The sequence below is a fragment of the Phycomyces blakesleeanus genome, assembly GCF_001638985.1.
Source record: "Phycomyces blakesleeanus NRRL 1555(-) unplaced genomic scaffold PHYBLscaffold_3, whole genome shotgun sequence".
Taxonomy (NCBI): domain Eukaryota; kingdom Fungi; phylum Mucoromycota; class Mucoromycetes; order Mucorales; family Phycomycetaceae; genus Phycomyces; species Phycomyces blakesleeanus.
This window is the reverse complement of record NW_017265136.1, coordinates 2,290,494-2,308,847: the sequence shown is the minus strand read 5'-3', so window position 1 is coordinate 2,308,847 and position 18,354 is coordinate 2,290,494. Positions and strand designations below refer to the sequence as shown.

The following is an 18,354-nucleotide window of genomic DNA, read 5'->3' as shown; positions in this document are numbered from 1 at the left end:
AATGCACGAAGCATCTTCTTCCATAAATCCCTTGTCCCACAACTGCAGACCTTGATCAGCTAATGGCTGATGACTACTTGAATGGTAGGCGGGAAACCATTTAATGAATGCGAACGTTGACACTCTTTTGACTCCACCGATCTTGATGGTATGAGTAAATAAATACTCTATTTGACCAGGAAATTCAGATACATCGTCATTTGTTCTCTCAAGAAACAATACACTCACAAAAGACCCGCGCTTCTTCTTTTCACCACTGCAGTACTCTTGCCCCAGCAACGAAATCTTCTTCACCTTTTGAATCCAATTGTTCACAAATACATCCTCACCAATTGGGATTCTCCCTACCACACAGAAGGAAACACTTGTACTCTGGTAAGCCTTGACATAGAATTCAAATAACCACTGATAGTGATCATCCTTCATCATAGTCAAAGGCTGCAACTTGATTGGCAATGTGGTCGGGGGCAAGGCCTCACTTCTGGTGACATTGTACCATGGATTGGTAGCAGCTTGCTGGAACATTGCTAAGCTAAATGGCAACGCAGGAGGGTGGCCAGCATCCAAATTCAAGGGAGAAGAGCTGTCGGAATTTTATTTTACTTGGGCAACCCCCTCAAGGAACTCTATCAGTGGTGATGAAAGATTGGTAGAATACGCTCGAAGAAAGCTACCAATGAATGCTTTCTCCAGGAAGACTCTCATGAAGGTGACCTCAAGACCATTGCGACGGTTCGTCTTGATGTTCTTCAACTTGCCGTTGTATCTCTCGAAGCTATACAGCCAGAATGCGTATACCAGACCAAAATTAAGCATTGACTCACGCAAGTGCATATGCAAGTGCATATTTGGCGTGATGCTGCTCTCTCCATAAAGAGTCTCACACTCTTTTCCGAATTCTCCAAGGAGCTGGTGTGCGCTGTCAATTTCTGAATATGTGACTGAAGGACCGGTCAACTTTCGGCATGCTTTTACAAAGAGAGTCCAGTTTTTGTAGTCGTCTTCAGGCAAAGCGTCTTTTAGTACCACCAACGAATAAATCAGACACCACGATTGCCACTCGTCTGCCTTCATATACGGGAAACCAGATTCGATCTTTGTTGATAAAACGGCATACCCAGAAGGAACAAGAATACCATCGGCAAGACGTTGCATACGGACGAGAACAGCAGTTGGGAGATACCTCAGGTCTTTCCAAACACTGATCATACGCTTTGCTGTCCCAAGAAACAAATTGTGCATGGGATCAACAATCGTGCATCGGACGGGATCAAAGTAGTGTAGGCAATGCAACTCGGAAAAACGGGTGCCATGCTGCTTCTCCAAAACAGCTCTCTCTGCATCAGATTCTGCGCAGAACCACATCTCAGTTTCGGTTGCATTTTCCTCTTTTGTTTGGGAGACTCAGTTCTCATGATCGAATCCAGAATAATTGATCTTACTTGTTCCAGCAACAACAGTGAAATGACGCTTGCATATGTGACAGGCGTTTGTACTTGCAAATCCTGTAAATCCAGCAGTCTTTCTTGCAGCAGGTATGTCGCAAGCAACACACATAAGAGCAGCGCGGATACTAGTACCATTGGGGAACTCTGGAGTTTTCATAGTTATGCCGCCGTATAACTCTACCAGCTCGTCTACCAGAGGTTCCAAGAAGTTGTTCATCTGGTCGATCTTCGCTTCCTTTGGACCAGGCATGACACCGACAAGGATAATGTTTTCCGGCTTCATTCTTTCTTCCCTAGGCAGGTTGTTCATTGACAGGTACAAGGCCCCACTTGCATGTGTACGACCCTCGAACGGTTGAAACCAATCCACATTCAATGTCAACATCAAAGAATGGTCGTGATTCACAAAAGGCTCGTCATCTTCATCAAGGAGCTCAGACCACATTGCACCATCATAGACGTCCAACAAGGTACTGTTTACGGTTTCCCTTGATCTCCATTGAACGATTTGATGCTCGAACCCAGGTTTGGCAAAATGCTGTGCCAATACATTCTTGAGCGAGTTGTATGGAAAAACCATGAGAGGGACGGCGCGATCAGCTTCGGTGTCAGAGAAAAGAGGATTTCCGCAGTATGTTGGTGGTGTGGTTGTGTATTTTTCGAATGTGCAATTTGGTTGGCGATTGCCTGGTAGGTAAATTGCAAAGCACTTGTTGCAGACAGTGTATTTGATGATGCTTTTTGTCATGAAATTGAAGCCGGTCATAGTCTTTAATGCATCAATGGTGAGTGGGAGATCGGTATCCTTATCAAAGGCAACAAGAAGATGGCGGAAGAATTTCAACATAGCAGTTCCACCTGCTTGAACCAAGTAAAACGCCTGAAAGGTAACGCCAAATAGAGCCATGAATTGGCTTGTTTGAGACATTTCATGAATTTTCAAAGAAGCAACTACAAAGGCAAGTATTTCTGTTAATTATTTGTAACACATTTTATGTATATTTCTTTTTTAAATGTATGCATACCGGAAGCAACCATGTCTTCAAAATCTTCAACACCGGCAACCTCAACTTCGCTCTCATCTTCAGACTCATCGCTTGAATCAGGATCGTCATTGTCAGAAGCCAATGATGTTGTCTTGACATCAGACTCTTCGAATTGAAAAATCTCGTCTTCTCTCAAAAAAGGTACACTCTGTACGGTAGTTTCGGCTGATACAATAGAATAATTGTCTTCATCTATAGTAAAACCAGACTATTAGCTATCTAAATTATGATTTATTAAAAAGAAATTTTATACTCACAATCAATCGATGTTTCAGATACATCTACCATCTCAACGTCTGTCTCTTCTTCGACAACTTCTGTATTAACTGATAATTAACAAAAAAAATATTAGATTACAATTTATCCAGTAATGTGCGTACTACTCAAATGTCATTTACCTCGATTTTTTGGGCCAATGTCTAATAACTTATCAGCATTATTATGACGCTTAAAGGTCTGTGCATTTTGCAAAATTCCGCCAATTGCATTTTTGGTACATGATGAACATGTACACATAACAGTGTAGGTTTTAGTTGTAGAATTCATAACAGTAAGAATAATATTAATAATAATAAAATAATAAAGAGGTGTATACTATATTTTATTTTCATCTTTTATATGTCTCTTATTTTTGTCATTAATAATGAGTTGATATATCTTGTTCACTATGTCATTGACTACATTGAGCTTACCGTCCCTATTAGTAAGAATTACAAATGGATTTTGATGCAGCGATCTTTTCTTAAAAAAAGTGTGCCTGATTATTAATGGGGCTTCAATTTAATAATCACTGATATAATGGCGTAGTTTTTCTCTTTCGCGTTTTTTTAACATGACATCAATTCTCGCTCATTTTGGCAAGTGGCCTTTTTTGGATTTTTTTTTTCTTGTATTTTTTATGACATCAATTCTTGCTCTTTTTTTCAATTTTTTTTGATATACTTTCTTATTAAAAATAAGTCATATATCATACATTATTATATTCTAATAAAATTCGGTATTTTTTGCAATGCAATAAAAATATTATTGAGTCTAAATTAGGTGCATCTGTAACAACAAGTTTTTCCTTCCAGAAAAATAATTAAATACTACATTTAACATTTAATATTTTATTTTTATTTTTTATTTTTCTGCCAAGTCAATCGAAACATATATTTTTTAAGACAATTGTGCGATTTATTGCCTAATTAATAAATATTTGTGTTTGTATCTGTGTTTATTTAATATAATCAGAAAAAATTGCGAATTCCCATCTCAAGAAAAAAATATATTGAAAAACGATGGTGTTTGAAATATTTTTCCAAATTTTGCCAAAATTCAAAAAATAAAATTCGACCGAATCCACCCTCCTTTTGCAGTGAAGTACTGTCTCAACATTTGTCTATTTGTCTATTTATCTGTTTGTCTATTTGTCTGTTGTCTGTTTATCTACTTGTCTGTTTGTCTGTTTGTCTGCCTGTCTGTTTATCCTTTTGTCTATCTGTTTGTTGTCTATATATCTGTTTTCATCTATTTCAAGTCCCATTTATCGTCTAAATTCCTTCTTGTTGGATTGTTCTGAACAAAATTACAAGAATATAACTATATATATAATATATATTATATTTCTGACCAGTTGTATCACACACCATAAATCAATACACATTAATTGACATGTAATATGTTGGGTAAGTCGTAGATTGTAACAGATCACTTAGCAAATAAAATACAATAATAATAGAATAGAACAGAAGACAGATACAGCAAAAGGCAGCAAGCAGCAATAGTTGACAAATAGAAAAAGAGAGAACAACTAAGAGAATCATTATTAAAATTGAGAGAGAGAAAGATATAAGAAAAGAAAATGATAAAACAGAAAAGTAATAACCAACAAGAAGACCAAAACCAACAAACAATCTTCCTAAAACCAAGGAACTGATATGTTATGTTGCAAAATGATATAGATCACAAAGAAAAGAAAACAAGAAAAAAATACTGAATTGAATCGAAATATAATTTTATTGAGTTGAATTTGCTTCTCTTTTTATAGTTGACAGGATTTAGAGTTGATAATAGAAGTTTGGAAAAATACAGATAGTAAAAATAGAATGATGAATAATCAATACAGCAAAGATAAAATATATAAATAAAAATAGGGTAAAAATATAATAATAAAGGTACTGATGTTATGCAGAGATGTTGGTAAGATGAATTATATGTATTGTAGAAGAGAAATGTTATTAGTATGAGTGACCATGATTTTGAATGAGTGCAATGTGAACAAATATGTTAACAAGAGGAAAGGAAAAAGTATTGTGTGTAGAAAGAACTGGGAATAGAAACAAGATTTTTTCTGTACATGAAAGCACTATAAATGAAATTGGTGTGACAATACTACTAATTTGCATGAAATTTGGTGGCTGGCCACACTATGCTAAAGCAGGGGAAATTGACTGTAAATGAGCTATGCTTGCCACTAATCATAGTAGTATTGCCACACTGTCTTTGTGTGTGGTTCTGCCACTAATTTTTAGAAATTTTGGTAGCTGACCACACTATGCTTAATTGAAAAAATTAGTAGTAAATGAGCTATGCTTGTCACTAATCATAGTGGTATTGCCACTAATTTACTAAATAGTAAAGCAGTATGTTTGATTGTCTTAGTTTCAAACAGATTGATAGTAAAAGTAAAGTAGTAAATCTGTATATAGAGAAATTTGTAGTAAATTCATATATAGAGAAATTGATAGTAAAAGTATGGTAGTAAATCCATATATGGAAAAATTGGTGGTAAATTTAGTAGATTTTATTTTTATTCATATGCTTGCTGTGCAGTATGATATACAACAGAATATATAATAGAAATATACAATGAACTATACAATGAACTATATAATATAATATGGTATACTTTGTCTTTAACATAACATATAATGATACATATTCATATACAAGCTTAATAATAATACTAGCAATATAGCTTGCATATATACTAACTCATATATTAGTTATACAAGTAATATATATCTTTAAATATATCAGCTATGAATGACGAGATTCTTTGTTACGAATTATAATTGTTGATGCTTTTTTATTGAAAGAATGCTTAAGCAATCCTATTCCAGTGTTGTGTAAAGCTAAAGTAAAGAATACTATGAATATACGTACTTAAAAGTATTTTTTTTTGTAATTACTTCAAGTATGCTCATTAACAAGCTCAAGTAATTGTGAATAAAGACAAAATCTACAAAAATAAGTTAATATACAAAGTAAATATACATAGTCTAGTAAGCTTACCCTTATAATTTGTTTGCATTTGAAGATTTTCCAGTAGCTACCATACTGCAGCACATGCCCCAGGTAATTAGAAGTACCTACTCATTAATAGCTGATCAGATTGTTTAGTATGCTCTATACAGTATCAGTTTAATAAGACAGTAACTTACATTGACTGTATTTTGTGAAAGTAAGTCAAGAGCATATTATATTGTAGCTGCTTGAAAGAAAAAAAACTGCAAAAAATGTGTTTTTCTAGTTGCATTAGTCTTTTTTTTTAATCAAAGCACAATTATAGTAATTTTATATCAAGAGTGTCTTGAAGTTTGAGCAGTGCATGTTGTTTGAATGTGATTACAGAAAAAGCAATAGAAGAAAGTAAAGGAAATGAGTTGATTTATTATTTATTAAAAAAAAGGGTGATTGTAAAGAGAAATTTTTTTTATTGTTGTGGAGGATGGAAATAACAAGGAGTTCAAAAAAATTAAACACGATGGCTCCGCATGTTTCATCTTGGTGATAAGGATGCCACACTACTTTCTGCCCCACCAAGGCTACTTATAAAATATAGTTTAGTCAGTGTATTAAGTTTTACATTTGAACAATTTATACATACCTTAACTCTTCTTTTTGAACTTCTCCGCTCAACTTTGCCTGCATATTTTTTTATAAAGAAAAGTATTAATGCAATATCTTGCATGAGACTAAACGTAATATATTCAATTTGCCACTTCTCTGTATGGGGTTCAGCCTTCATCACTTCTTGAAGGAGAAGAGCAGCAGCCCATTGATCTCTGCACCTGTGTAGAGCAAACTGGTAGTACAAGAAAATTAACTCCTCGAGTCTCAAGGAGTAGTACAACTTTTGTTGACTACTCAATCTTTTCCAGTTCGTCTCTACAATACCATCTTCATGCATGATACGTTGGCATTGCCTTGTATACATGTGGAACTGGAGTCTAATGAGCTTCTGATCTTCTGCGGATATGTTAACTTCTGTTCCCTGTTACTTCTTCCACAGAAAATTTATGAGTGCATTAATCCTGGAAGTTGCACTTGGCATCTTGTTGGTTCTTGTTAGTATAAAACCAACACGGGCCTCAGTCATTGTAGCAGGAATATGTCTTACTCCTCTATCGTTTGGATGATTTACTAAGTAAGACATTCTGGCTTGTGTAGAACTTTGTTCACCTTTTAATAAAGTGATTTTATAAGTAAATGTTATTATATAAAAGATAACATATTATTCTTATATTATCTGCATGAAAACTGTGCGATATGTCTTCTCTTACAAACTGTTGCTGACTGGTAACAGTTTCTGCAATTTTGGCAACAGAAGCCCAAATATCAGAAAGTTCTTCACAAACTACAGTTCTCACTGTGCTCAGATTTATGTTTTCAGAGATGTTGTTCATGTTGTATATGTTCGTGTAGATAAAATAAAGTTAAGAAAAAATAGCGGAAAGAAAGACATTTACTTATGGAAAAAATAATAAGAAAACAAAAGATTGCAAACTGAGAGAAATTTATGCAATTACAAGACCAATAAAATTATGTTGCTGACCAGCAATAGCTTCTCTGCTCGGTTTGTAAAAAAAAATATAAAAAGAGGAATATATGATTTATTTGAAGCTTTAGATAATACCATTTATTATTGTATATAAATCTTCCACATCACAAGCACCAACTTTTTATAGAAATGAACCCCTCAAACAAAAGAGCAAGAAGTCCCAATGACATTTCTTCATACATTTATGACGTTTGCAACTTGGATTATTTTACAAGTAAACAGCTCCAGAACCATAAGCAAATCCATAAACAAAATACTGGCTCAACATTTTCTGCTAGTTCTTCTACTCACGTTCATTTGGAAAATGAAGACTTGTCATCTCTAGTAGATGACTATATGACAGAAGGTAAACATTTATATTAATCTACCAGAAAAAAAAACAATCTTTTGAATACTAATTGTGTTTAACAGACATATCTTTTGACCTATTCAAACCAAGAACCTACAAAGCCTCCTGTAATTTTGAGGCTGGTGATGAAGGACATGTATACAATGATAATATCTTTACCGAGAATATCTTTACTACTTCACCATTGTTGAGTATTGAGCTGTATGATATTATCACTTCATTCAATATATCTACAGAGTGTCATTGTCAGCTTGCCAACCTAATGAACACAGTATTTTGGGATCATGATAAACTTTCAAAAGGTACAATATACTCAACCAAATTCTTTTTAATTATCTCAAAAAACTAACTATTATGATAAATCCATAGAGTATTCTCCAGAAATATTTCAGACTGGACCTGTAAATACCCTACTAAAGAACAAAGCAGCAATAAAGACTCACACATATGTCATATGCGTGAATGCCTGTAAGTTGTATAATAATACCCAAAACAAAGAAGAATGCCCTCACTGTGGCAGTAAGAGGTTCATGGAAGCCACAGATGATACCCTCACCCATTTGGTCTCGGTAAAGACAATGAAGATGATGTTGCTAGGCGATCAACTGGCTAGACTCTTCGACAACAGTGACACAAGGGAGAAACTCCATTACAGAGCAAAAAGACAGCTTATATCCAGTGAGTTGTCTGATTACTTTGATGGAGAAGAGTATAGGGCCCTCAAAACCCAACACTTTTTTCAGTCTCCTGACGATGTTGCTGTTGCCTTGTTCTTAGATGGTTTTGTAAACCAGAAAAAATCAAAACAGCAATTGACAATTGTATATGCCATGATTTTAAATTACGATCCATTGATAAGGTAATAGAATTAGCTTCTTTCATTTAAGATGTTTTATTATTATTATTTTCATAAAAGAAACTTACATGTTTTTCCTCTTTTTAAGATATACCAATGAATACCTTATTCAACTTGCCATTATACCCAGAAAGCCTGTAGATCTTGATTCTTTCTTGTTACCCATAATAGATGAAGTCATTAGCTTAGGCAAATATGGACTGATTATAAAAAAATTTGACGGTGAAAGGATTGTAGTAAAAGTCTACATGGTAATGACATCTGGAGACATTCCTCAAGTAAGTGGAAGAAAAAAAAGAAAATAAAAAAGGGTGACTTACAAAATTGGCAAAATAGGTTACAAAGTATTGTCATCATAAAGATCATAATTCCAGATACGGATGTCACATATCTGAAGTATTAGGTGAAGCCCCCTTAAGAGGTAGAGGCATGTACTTTAAAAACTGTTGTGTTCCTCTAAGGCCAATGATTGACTTTGTTAATGACAACCCTGTAAGTAAATCACTGCAAGAAAATGAGAGAAATATTTAAAAAATAAACTCATTATACTGATAATTACTTTATATATACATATATAGAATACTAGCATTCAAGAGTCTAACATTATTGCTCGGCTTCATACCTTTACTGGGTCTTCATTCTACAGCCTGGATGAGATGCATTTAATTGGCTATGGTATAGGGAACACACTAGAAAAATAAGAACAATTAACATATTGTCCAGGTAGTCGGATCATAGTGGATATGTCAGAATTTTTTTTCATCCCAGCAGTTTTTTTTTATCAAGTTGGGGTGTAGTTTTGATGTATTCTATTGGCTTAAATAAAAATAAAATAAAAATAAAATAAAAATAAAATAAAAAATACATTTTGGTTTACTATAAAACCGTATCAAATGAAATATTTGTAGCACTCTTGTTTTCTTTTTTATTTTATAATTCAAAATACATACACTATGTTTTCTTCTATTCAAATGCACAACACTGATTGCCACTGCACCAGATGCAATAATAATGATTAAGGAGTTTCCCGAGTATCAAGACGTACTGCTCAGTGTCATAATAAAAGAGCTAGATTTGAAGGTACTGAGATATTCAAGAGTTGTATAATTTATTCAGTGCTGTTATCTGTCTACTGAGTAATAATTGCTTTTATTTTTATTTTTTATTATTTTAAAAAACATAGCTGAAAAGAGAAGCATGGAAGTAGATACTGAAAGTAAGACATTTTTTATTTCAAACGCAGAAGAAAAACTAATAATAAACTATTATATTCCATATTTGTAGTAATCCTGACGTATCAATCCAATTCTGTGGAAGCAATAGACGGTCAGGCCAACTCACCTATTTCGGATGCTGTCTCAACGTTTGACAATGATGTCTTTGTTGGCAATGACTACAATGGTGATGAGTCTGACACGACCGATGACAATGACAGTGATGACAATGGCGAAGAAGACACTGCCAAGATTTATCTTGAAGAGTTTAACAGTGAGAGTCAGTTTTAAATACATAAAAAAAAACTAAAAAAAAATGTGTGTTAATTTTTTTTTAAAAAAAAAGGCCCTTTTGCTGCTTCTGGTATGCCCGAGAATCCAGTACACAGATTTATTACTACTTTTACAGTACTGTTTGCATCTCATTACGTAGTCAATAAGGGTTCTGTTGTCTTGATTGAGTTCATCAACGAGCTCTTCAAGATTTATGGACAAGATTTCCAACTTCCCAAAAGTCTGGCTGGGCTACATAAAATGACTGGCTTTTTGTCTATCACCAAAGGCATCAAGCGATTTGTGTCATGTCCAAACTGCCATTGCATCTATGAAGAAAACATGTCCGTACCTCCCCATTGTGTTTTCACAAATGTTGGTGCACGCTCTCCTTGTGGTTGTAAGTTGATGAAAGAGTCAACTTCAGATGCACTGGTATCAAAGCAAGCATACTTGTACTAGTCTCTCAAGCAAGCTTTGTCTGTTCTTTTCCTTCGTTCTGGTTTTGAAGAGCAAATCCGTCACTGGAACACGGAGCTTAAGATTGTTGATACTATGTGCAACATATACGATGGAGCAATATGGAAAGAGCTGAAGGATGCAAGTGGTGTCTCGTTTGTTGCTTGTCCTCGCTCATTGATGTTGACACTCAACATAGACTGGTTCCAGCCGTTCAATGGAGTTAGTTACTCTTCTGGTGCAATTTACTTGGTTGTAAATAATCTGCCTCGAGAGGTACGGTTCAAGCCTGAGAACACAATTCTGATTGGTTTGATGCCTGGTCCCAAGGAGCCAAGATGCGAGGAGATAAATAACTATCTCAAGCCCATGGTAGACGAAATGAAGCAGTTGTATGTTGGAATGCGAGTCCCAACCTACGAGTGCCCTTCTGGTGCTAATGTCCATGCTGCCTTGCTGATGGTTGCGTGTGACATCCCTGCTGCCAGGAAAACAAGTGGATTTACAGCCCACAATAGTACATGTGCATGCTAAAAGTGTACAACTCAGTTCCCCAGATTGCCCAACACAAATCAGGTGGACTTCAGTGGATTCAATTATTTGCTTTGGAATATTTGAAGCGGTGTAGAGAACAGGTTGCATGCTGAGGAGTGGAAGAGTGCGAGTACACCCTCAGAAAGGCATCAGCTGGAGGTCGAATATGGTGTTCGATGGTCGCAGTTGCAACGCCTTGGATACTTTGATCTAGTACGTGGAACGATCATTGATCCCATGCATAATTTATTCCTGGGAACGCCCAAGAGAATGATGGACCGGTGGGTCGATAAGAAAACGATTGGAGCCAAAGAGTTTGCTGCCATAGAAAAAATCGCAGAGACAATGGTCCTTCCGAGGGATTATACAAAGCTGACATCGAAGATTGGAAAAGGCTTTCCTTACATGAAAGCCGATGACTGGAAATCCTGGGTACTGGTATATTCTCCTGTTCTGCTGCATGATGTTCTACCATTTGAAATGTACAACAACTGGATGAATTTCGTCCGTGCATGCTGCTATCTTATCAAGCCAAGCATCACATTTGATGAAGTGAACAGTGCCCACGACTATCTGGAAATGTTTTGTAAAAAGGCTACCAAACTCTACACTTCCACCATCCTCACCTGCAACATGCACCTGCACCTCCACCTTCGCGAGACCATTCGTGATTTTGGACCCGTGTACGGTTACTGGCTCTTTGGGTTTGAGAGATACAATGGCCTGTTGAAGCATATAAAGACAAATGGAAAAGATAGTTTTGAGGCAACATATATGAGAAGTTTTGTTCAAAATGCATTCAAGGGTGACTATGACAATGCTGTTCTGAAAAGTTCTAGTCACGTTTCCTTTTTCAACATTCTCTCAAAGCTTTCTCCAAAATTCACACCTACCACCACAGTCATTACTCTCTCCTCCTGTCCATTCCGATTGCAATCATTCTTACTAGCATCGTCCAACCCACATCTTCCTCCAAAGGGTAACAAACCTCTCCCTCCTTCGACTTTTCCTCTTCAGCTAAAAAAATTATCACTGATGGATGAAACCGACTATGCCCATCTGCTTCAGCACTACAAAACATCCTATGATCTTCCCGACCTTGTCAGTTACCAATATGCCACGCTCACAAACTCCTTTGTTGACAATGAAATCACAAAGTTGAAGTTCATTGACTTACTTGGTCAACAGTACCGTGGTAAAAATGGTTCAGCTAGTTGTGGTTCTCTTGTCCACGTAATGTTTGTTGGTAGTGACAGTAGAAATACCCTAGTCTATGCTGGACAAATACAGTATCTCTTCACACACTCCTTTACACACCCTTCTAACAGCAATCTCCACCTGACTCGCATGGTTCATGATCATCAACATGTATTCGCATATATCAAGTGGTTTAATACTTCCTCTGATAGATCGCATGAGGATGATGGTCTTGAGTTTTGTCTCCCCACCTTCTCCCCCGATAGTTGCCATTGCATTGTACCTGTGCACCACATCTTTTTAGAGATTGCTACAGCCAGGATTACTACAAGTAGAAATGTTAGTAAGATGTTAGTAATTGCTTTGCCAAAAAAGCTTTATGCTTAAAATAAAAAAAACCCCACTTGAATTTCCTTTTCTTATACAAAAAAAAACAGGACAAATTCCCTATATATATTGATAGTATTGTGTATGTAAAAAGTAATACGTAGATAAAAAGAGAGGAACATTTTTTTTTATTTAGAGCCCATCTCTAAGAGCCCACTGAGAAAAATTGGGGCTAATGTTATCCGGGACTGCTGAGTTGGACACACTAGTAGTGATCCTATGGATCGTTTGATTAGCACTTGACCCCATGGCCTGGACAGCATAAGTGCCAACAAGTGCAATGAAACGGTTGCACTGAAATACATTCGTTAATAATTCACTCAATATAATAATACACCAATACAAACGTATTACTCCAAATTAATCTACCTCATCGCTTCTCCAGCCTGGTTGTACAATATGAATGACATGTTTTATGCCATCCTCATCCGTTTCATTGGCAGACTCTCCATCGGACATTACTGCTTTTTGGAAAGTGTTGGCACAGTCTCTGAGCTTTACAAGATCAATTGCCTCCTTATTGTCTTTGTAGGCCAGTACACAGCAACACTCATTCTAGTAATAAGTTTTGTTAATTTGTTATTTTTATTTTTAATTTTCAACTATAAACTATATATATTAGCATAATACTCACATCATCTGCACGGGCTGCTCTTCATGTAAGAGCATTTGTTTCCGCTATCTCATCATCAGACATTCTCTCACGACGGGTTCTACTAGTGAGGTTGGTGTGCAACCTCTTTTGGAGGTCACTCTGTCTCATACTAGAGGAACCAAACCTGCGCTCAAGGTTAGAAAGAAGTCTCTTGGCTATCTCCCTGTTGGGAGATTTGTTGAAAGCAACATTTGTATCCCATCTGGGCTTGAGGTTGTTGGTCAGGATATTTTCTGGCATTCTCAAGCTAAGCTTGGGTTTTCACATAAGGTTGTGAATATGAGCCTGATAAATAAATCATGAGAAAATGAATTGATAAAATATTTTATAATATGTTACTCACATAAACTGCATTAGATTCTTCATGGGTAGGCTCATGGTTGGAGTTGACAACAGGTGCAGCAACAGTGAGTTTGGCTCTCACAGGAGCAGCAAGGGGAGTTCTGGTCAAACTATCTATGACACTGATGATGTTGGTGCTGGTGGTGGCAAGAACGCCAATTCTGCCATTCATGTTAGTCAGAGTTTGCTCAACATTGCCGATCTGTCCTTTTATGGTAGACATATCAGCTCTCACAGTAGAAAGTATTTCCATAAGCTGCTGATTGGTAATCTCAACAGGACGAAAGGCAATTGCGCATTCACATCTTGTGTTAGTCATTGTCTATAGAATATAATAAAATGAAAGGTTATAATGATTAGTTTTAGATTATATTATTATTATTGCTGTCATTCTACAATTAAATTTATGTAAATTTAATTAAAAATAAATTGTATCAAATTTACATACTTGAATTGTTAGAACAAGTGTATTGATTTGAGAGTATAAGTGTAGTAAGTAGCAAGAGAGTAAGAGTAAGGGAAAGTGTATTATATGAAAGGTATGATTATTATATATATTCAAAATATATTTGATATACGAATCTCTATTAATACTTCTTGTAATGACTGGGATGTAAATCGGTTTTCATATTGCTTTGGGACTTGATGAAATCATTTTAGTCTTTTGTTTTAAACACACTTTTTTTTTTACTTTTTTTATTCGTTTTTTGTTATTTCTTTTTTCTCTCTTTTCAATTCTTGTTATATTTGCAAATTTTTCTGGTAAGATTGTTTTTGGTTCAAAATACTTCTTTACAAAGAACAAAAGAATTAATTTTTTTGTCTGTCATAAGTATTCTCTCTGTTTCTCTCTCTTCACTCTTTACACTCGCAAGGTTTTATGATAAGGCACTTTCTTTGTTTTAAAAGAAATATATACTTCTTTATGTATAACTAAAAAATAACAATATATTTTAATGTCATAGAAACTCACTCTTCGTCTCATTCTGATGCGCCATCTTCACAACAGTCATCCAGATTAGCCAGGGTTAGTAAATATACTTTATGCCATCATTCCATACAATCATTCTGACTTTTTTCTTTCTTTAATATATGCCACATCACCAAAAATACTCTCTACAATCAAACACGGATATTGACATGGTAATAATCTATTTTATTTTAATCTATTTCTTTTTAATATTTATCTAACTGAATATAATTTTTATTATAGATGAACATCCCTCTTATGAACATGCCATTTCTCAAGAATTTCTATCCCATGCTACCATCATTGCCATGGTAAGCCTTTTATTTACTTCTATACATACAATAATATTATTTATACTATATATTAATGTATATTCTCTACTAGAGACGATATTACTGCTTTACAGATAATATCTTGGTCTGCAAAGAAATTCTTTGCCTTTGGTATGTAAATCAATTATTCTATCACGCAATTCACAAACATTAATTCTTTCCTATTGTTTCATAGTCAAAGAAATCATAATTCTGTGCTTTACTGTAAATGTTTTATTTCTTTGTCTATTTGTACTGAGTACTTCCAATGTAAGTATTAATTAATGCATAAAGTTTGCAGTATAAAACACGCACGCACTCCCATTACTAATTTTTTATCTATTCTCAAAGAGTACTGCTCTTACCCCTAAAAAAAATAACGGGCACCTCATTTTCTTCAGGTATTTGTTTTTTGTAGAAAATTTTTCATCCCAAATATAACAAGCTTTCCGAGCAAGAAGTAGCTGAGAATATAGAATAGCTTTATTAGATTTGAAACCTAGAAACATTCTATTCTTTCCAATAAAAATAAAAGCGTAAACCATTACCAATCTAATAAGAACAGGAAACCAAATAAATAAAGAACATATTGCTGGTCCATAATTTTAAAGACGTGTTTTTTTGCTGTTGATGATTGGAGGTTTTAAAGAACTGTCAGTATAGGTGGTCAGTAAAGATGGTCAGTAAAGGTGAGGTGTAGTACAGATAAACTATTGGAGCAATATACATGATGTAATCCATCTTTGACCTTTCCTGTTCTGTGTCAAGAATACCGAGATAAATCCGTAGTTTTAAATATTTTTATTTATTTATTAAGCATAATGAGTATATCAAAAGTGCTACCAAACCTTACTTGCGGAACCCCCCATCTACATATACTGTAGTGTTTGTAAGTCTCGCACATACAGTGCTAGATGACCTTAAAATCTAGTGGAAAAAAATATCAATTATGATATATCACATTATTCCAGTACTGTTTGCCTATATATACACGTCAGTATTTTTCTACTTTTTCCAGTGTAATGTTAATACTTCATTGGGACTACACACATTTATATAATTAATCATACATTAATTATTCCAAGATCACGTTGCTCTGATTAAGGCTCAGATAAGATCAATTACCTGATCCCAGTCATATAATTTTCCCGATCCAAAACAATATAAATAGCAGTGGTAGTTCAGTGTAAGAACCTCATCAAACTTTGATACAAAGTTCTTTCTCAATAAACAAAACCTGTGAAGTTTTATAAAATAAAATCAACAGTAAAAATGATTGAGACATATATAAGAATACTTTGAGACTGTATATAGGTTGTCTTTATTAAAGAATAAAAAGTTGTCCTTTTTATATCAAAACATGATCTGCTTTGTCAGCCACATCTTAATTTCTTAAGTCTGAGTTCATTTAGATATTAGAGAGCTGGTACTGCTGTGTTTATAATTTAATCTAATTGCAGTGTCCTCATATTAACTCAGTGCTTACTGAGCTGTCATAATTACAGTACTTACTGTAATTAATTATTGGTTTTATTGATTTACCATAAGTAAAATAAATAAATTATTCATTTGTTCTTGTAATGATAGCTGTTTTACTATAATAATAGGAATATGCTCTTAGATGTAATAAATCCAATAACCAAGTGTCTGAATCACTACAAAATCTACACAAGTTCTCACAAATCTTTGTTTCTCAATTCAAATCTTAAATTCTTCCTTTTGCAACTTAAAAACTTCAACCACCACAACAATAATTATATTCAAGATTTTCAGAAATATTTGTCTCAGCATCAATCTCTATGTCATTAGCATCATCATTCACCATGCCTACTGCTTCTATAGGTAACACTATATTATATAAATGTGTTAAATTATCATATAAAATAAAATGTTAAGATAGCTTTATATATACAAGATTGTTTGTGAAAATTTCTTTGTACATCATCTACAAAATATCTATGGTGTGTCTGGAAAGAGATCATAACAGAGTATCTGCCATTTAGAGAGCATACTGAGCAACTCCATTTAACTTGGTTATTAGACATTTTAGGAATTGGACTGTGTTTATGAAATTTGAAAAAAAGGGAAATTATTCAGTAACATATTTTATTTTTATAGACTTTCCTATTTTAATATCAGAGTCTACATTGTAGCTAGAAATTCTTAAATCAGATATCTATTTGTTAATCCTTTTTAACATATCTTCTCAATGTTATACTGATTGGTTCCTATTTTTGTCAGCCATATCATATTATATTGCTTTCTATAAATGTAAAATTAATATATTTAAATAAAATATTTCAGTTTTACATTTTCTTTTAAAAAATTTATATATATACAGAATATTTGTGAAATAAAAACTTATTTATCTATGTCTTTATATATTTACAATTCTATAACTACAATAACATTTACAAAAATTATAAAAGTCAAAGTAATAAAAGCATATAATTAAACTTCTTTTTATAGTCTTTAAAATATAATTGGTCCAGCCTTAATATCAAAGTAAAAGTTTTTGTATTAGTTGGTGACAGGGCAAAGCACTAGTCAAAATAAATGTTGGAAGACATAGCATATGCTATATATAATTGAATTGGCCCAATTAAATTGTTGCCACCAAAAGTAAAAAAATCTGTGATGTTGAAAAATTATCAAAATTTCCCTTTGATTTAACCAAAGTTTCTCAAGGGGAAATCATATAATTTTTGTAGTGATCAAGCAGACTGAACTTCATGTACAGAATATCATGACATAGCCAAATGCCAGACCTGTCCACAACACATGTAACAAATTATTGGATTACACTGAGCTGATAAATCAATGGCCAGGCAATATAAAAACAGACAAAGAAGTATACTTGATAATAAAGAAGTATACTTAAAGAAATACAATCAAACAGACAAAATAATATAGTAGATAAAAGATGATTTTATTATAAATAATTACTATTAATATTTATACTAATTATTTGGAATATTTGTCTTGAGGTCTTATTCAATCTGATGCCTCATCTGTAAGAATGTTAATTCAATTATTGTTTCTGCTATGTGAGAATGTGAGTGAGGGTCAAAGTAATGAATTACAAAAAGAGATTCATTTGCTCTTTCCTCTTTTTGGAAACAGTTGATTTGAACCTCCTTTTTTGTTTTCACTTAAGCTTGCTTGCTACTACAAAATCATAATGTGTGATATATTTGTTTGTTGTGAATTGTCATAGTATCACTTAGCAAATAAATGTAATATGAATTACGAAATACAAGAAGAAGAATACAATAAGAATGGAAAAGAATGGGTAATTTGACAGGTAAGAACTGGTGACAGCCAGGTAGAAAAAATAAGAAGAAGATAAAAATAGAAATTATGACAACAACAAAGTTTGAAAAGGACAAAAAGAGGGAAACAGAGAAATGAAATATATCAAGATTGACAGACAACACTCCAAAGAACAAGAACACTGTATATAAATGAAGAATAATGATAATAACGGA

At 34.0% G+C, this 18,354-nt stretch overlaps 7 protein-coding genes across 7 annotated transcripts; 3 read left to right on the top strand and 4 right to left on the bottom strand.

Moving 5' to 3' along the window:
• Nucleotides 1-1,212: 1,212 nt before the first annotated feature.
• PHYBLDRAFT_107208 (hypothetical protein) lies at nt 1,213-1,758 on the bottom strand (the record flags this gene model as incomplete). The annotated part of the gene is made up of 2 exons (XM_018427984.1): nt 1,213-1,403; nt 1,443-1,758. Coding segments are annotated over 2 exons (507 nt in total), but the record flags the coding sequence as incomplete, so codon positions are not given.
• A 3,910-nt stretch (nt 1,759-5,668) lies between these two features.
• On the bottom strand, nt 5,669-7,164 carry PHYBLDRAFT_62400 (hypothetical protein; the record flags this gene model as incomplete). Its single annotated transcript, XM_018440965.1, is given in 5 exon segments — nt 5,669-5,717; nt 6,346-6,350; nt 6,366-6,752; nt 6,879-6,940; nt 7,056-7,164. The coding sequence occupies 5 exon segments, from the start codon at nt 7,162-7,164 to the stop codon at nt 5,669-5,671; spliced, it is 612 nt and encodes a 203-aa protein (XP_018296879.1).
• A 284-nt stretch (nt 7,165-7,448) lies between these two features.
• PHYBLDRAFT_73863 (hypothetical protein) lies at nt 7,449-9,225 on the top strand (the record flags this gene model as incomplete). The annotated part of the gene is made up of 6 exons (XM_018442931.1): nt 7,449-7,665; nt 7,731-7,970; nt 8,038-8,527; nt 8,613-8,802; nt 8,861-9,016; nt 9,103-9,225. 6 exons carry the CDS (start codon nt 7,449-7,451, stop codon nt 9,223-9,225), a joined length of 1,416 nt encoding a protein of 471 aa, XP_018296878.1.
• Nucleotides 9,226-9,535: 310 nt separating this feature from the next.
• Nucleotides 9,536-12,588, top strand: PHYBLDRAFT_163929 (hypothetical protein; the record flags this gene model as incomplete). Its single annotated transcript, XM_018434896.1, has 5 exons — nt 9,536-9,604; nt 9,716-9,740; nt 9,809-10,012; nt 10,085-10,411; nt 11,219-12,588. The coding sequence occupies 5 exons, from the start codon at nt 9,536-9,538 to the stop codon at nt 12,586-12,588; spliced, it is 1,995 nt and encodes a 664-aa protein (XP_018296877.1).
• Nucleotides 12,589-13,504: 916 nt separating this feature from the next.
• Nucleotides 13,505-13,904, bottom strand: PHYBLDRAFT_73864 (hypothetical protein; the record flags this gene model as incomplete). Its single annotated transcript, XM_018442932.1, has 2 exons — nt 13,505-13,528; nt 13,587-13,904. 2 exons carry the CDS (start codon nt 13,902-13,904, stop codon nt 13,505-13,507), a joined length of 342 nt encoding a protein of 113 aa, XP_018296876.1.
• A 213-nt stretch (nt 13,905-14,117) lies between these two features.
• PHYBLDRAFT_163927 (hypothetical protein) lies at nt 14,118-15,347 on the top strand (the record flags this gene model as incomplete). The annotated part of the gene is made up of 6 exons (XM_018434895.1): nt 14,118-14,124; nt 14,551-14,616; nt 14,799-14,866; nt 14,962-14,998; nt 15,063-15,136; nt 15,285-15,347. 6 exons carry the CDS (start codon nt 14,118-14,120, stop codon nt 15,345-15,347), a joined length of 315 nt encoding a protein of 104 aa, XP_018296875.1.
• Nucleotides 15,348-15,715: 368 nt separating this feature from the next.
• On the bottom strand, nt 15,716-16,911 carry PHYBLDRAFT_163926 (hypothetical protein; the record flags this gene model as incomplete). The annotated part of the gene is made up of 5 exons (XM_018434894.1): nt 15,716-15,793; nt 15,992-16,103; nt 16,353-16,377; nt 16,607-16,714; nt 16,779-16,911. The coding sequence occupies 5 exons, from the start codon at nt 16,909-16,911 to the stop codon at nt 15,716-15,718; spliced, it is 456 nt and encodes a 151-aa protein (XP_018296874.1).
• Nucleotides 16,912-18,354: the final 1,443 nt, after the last annotated feature.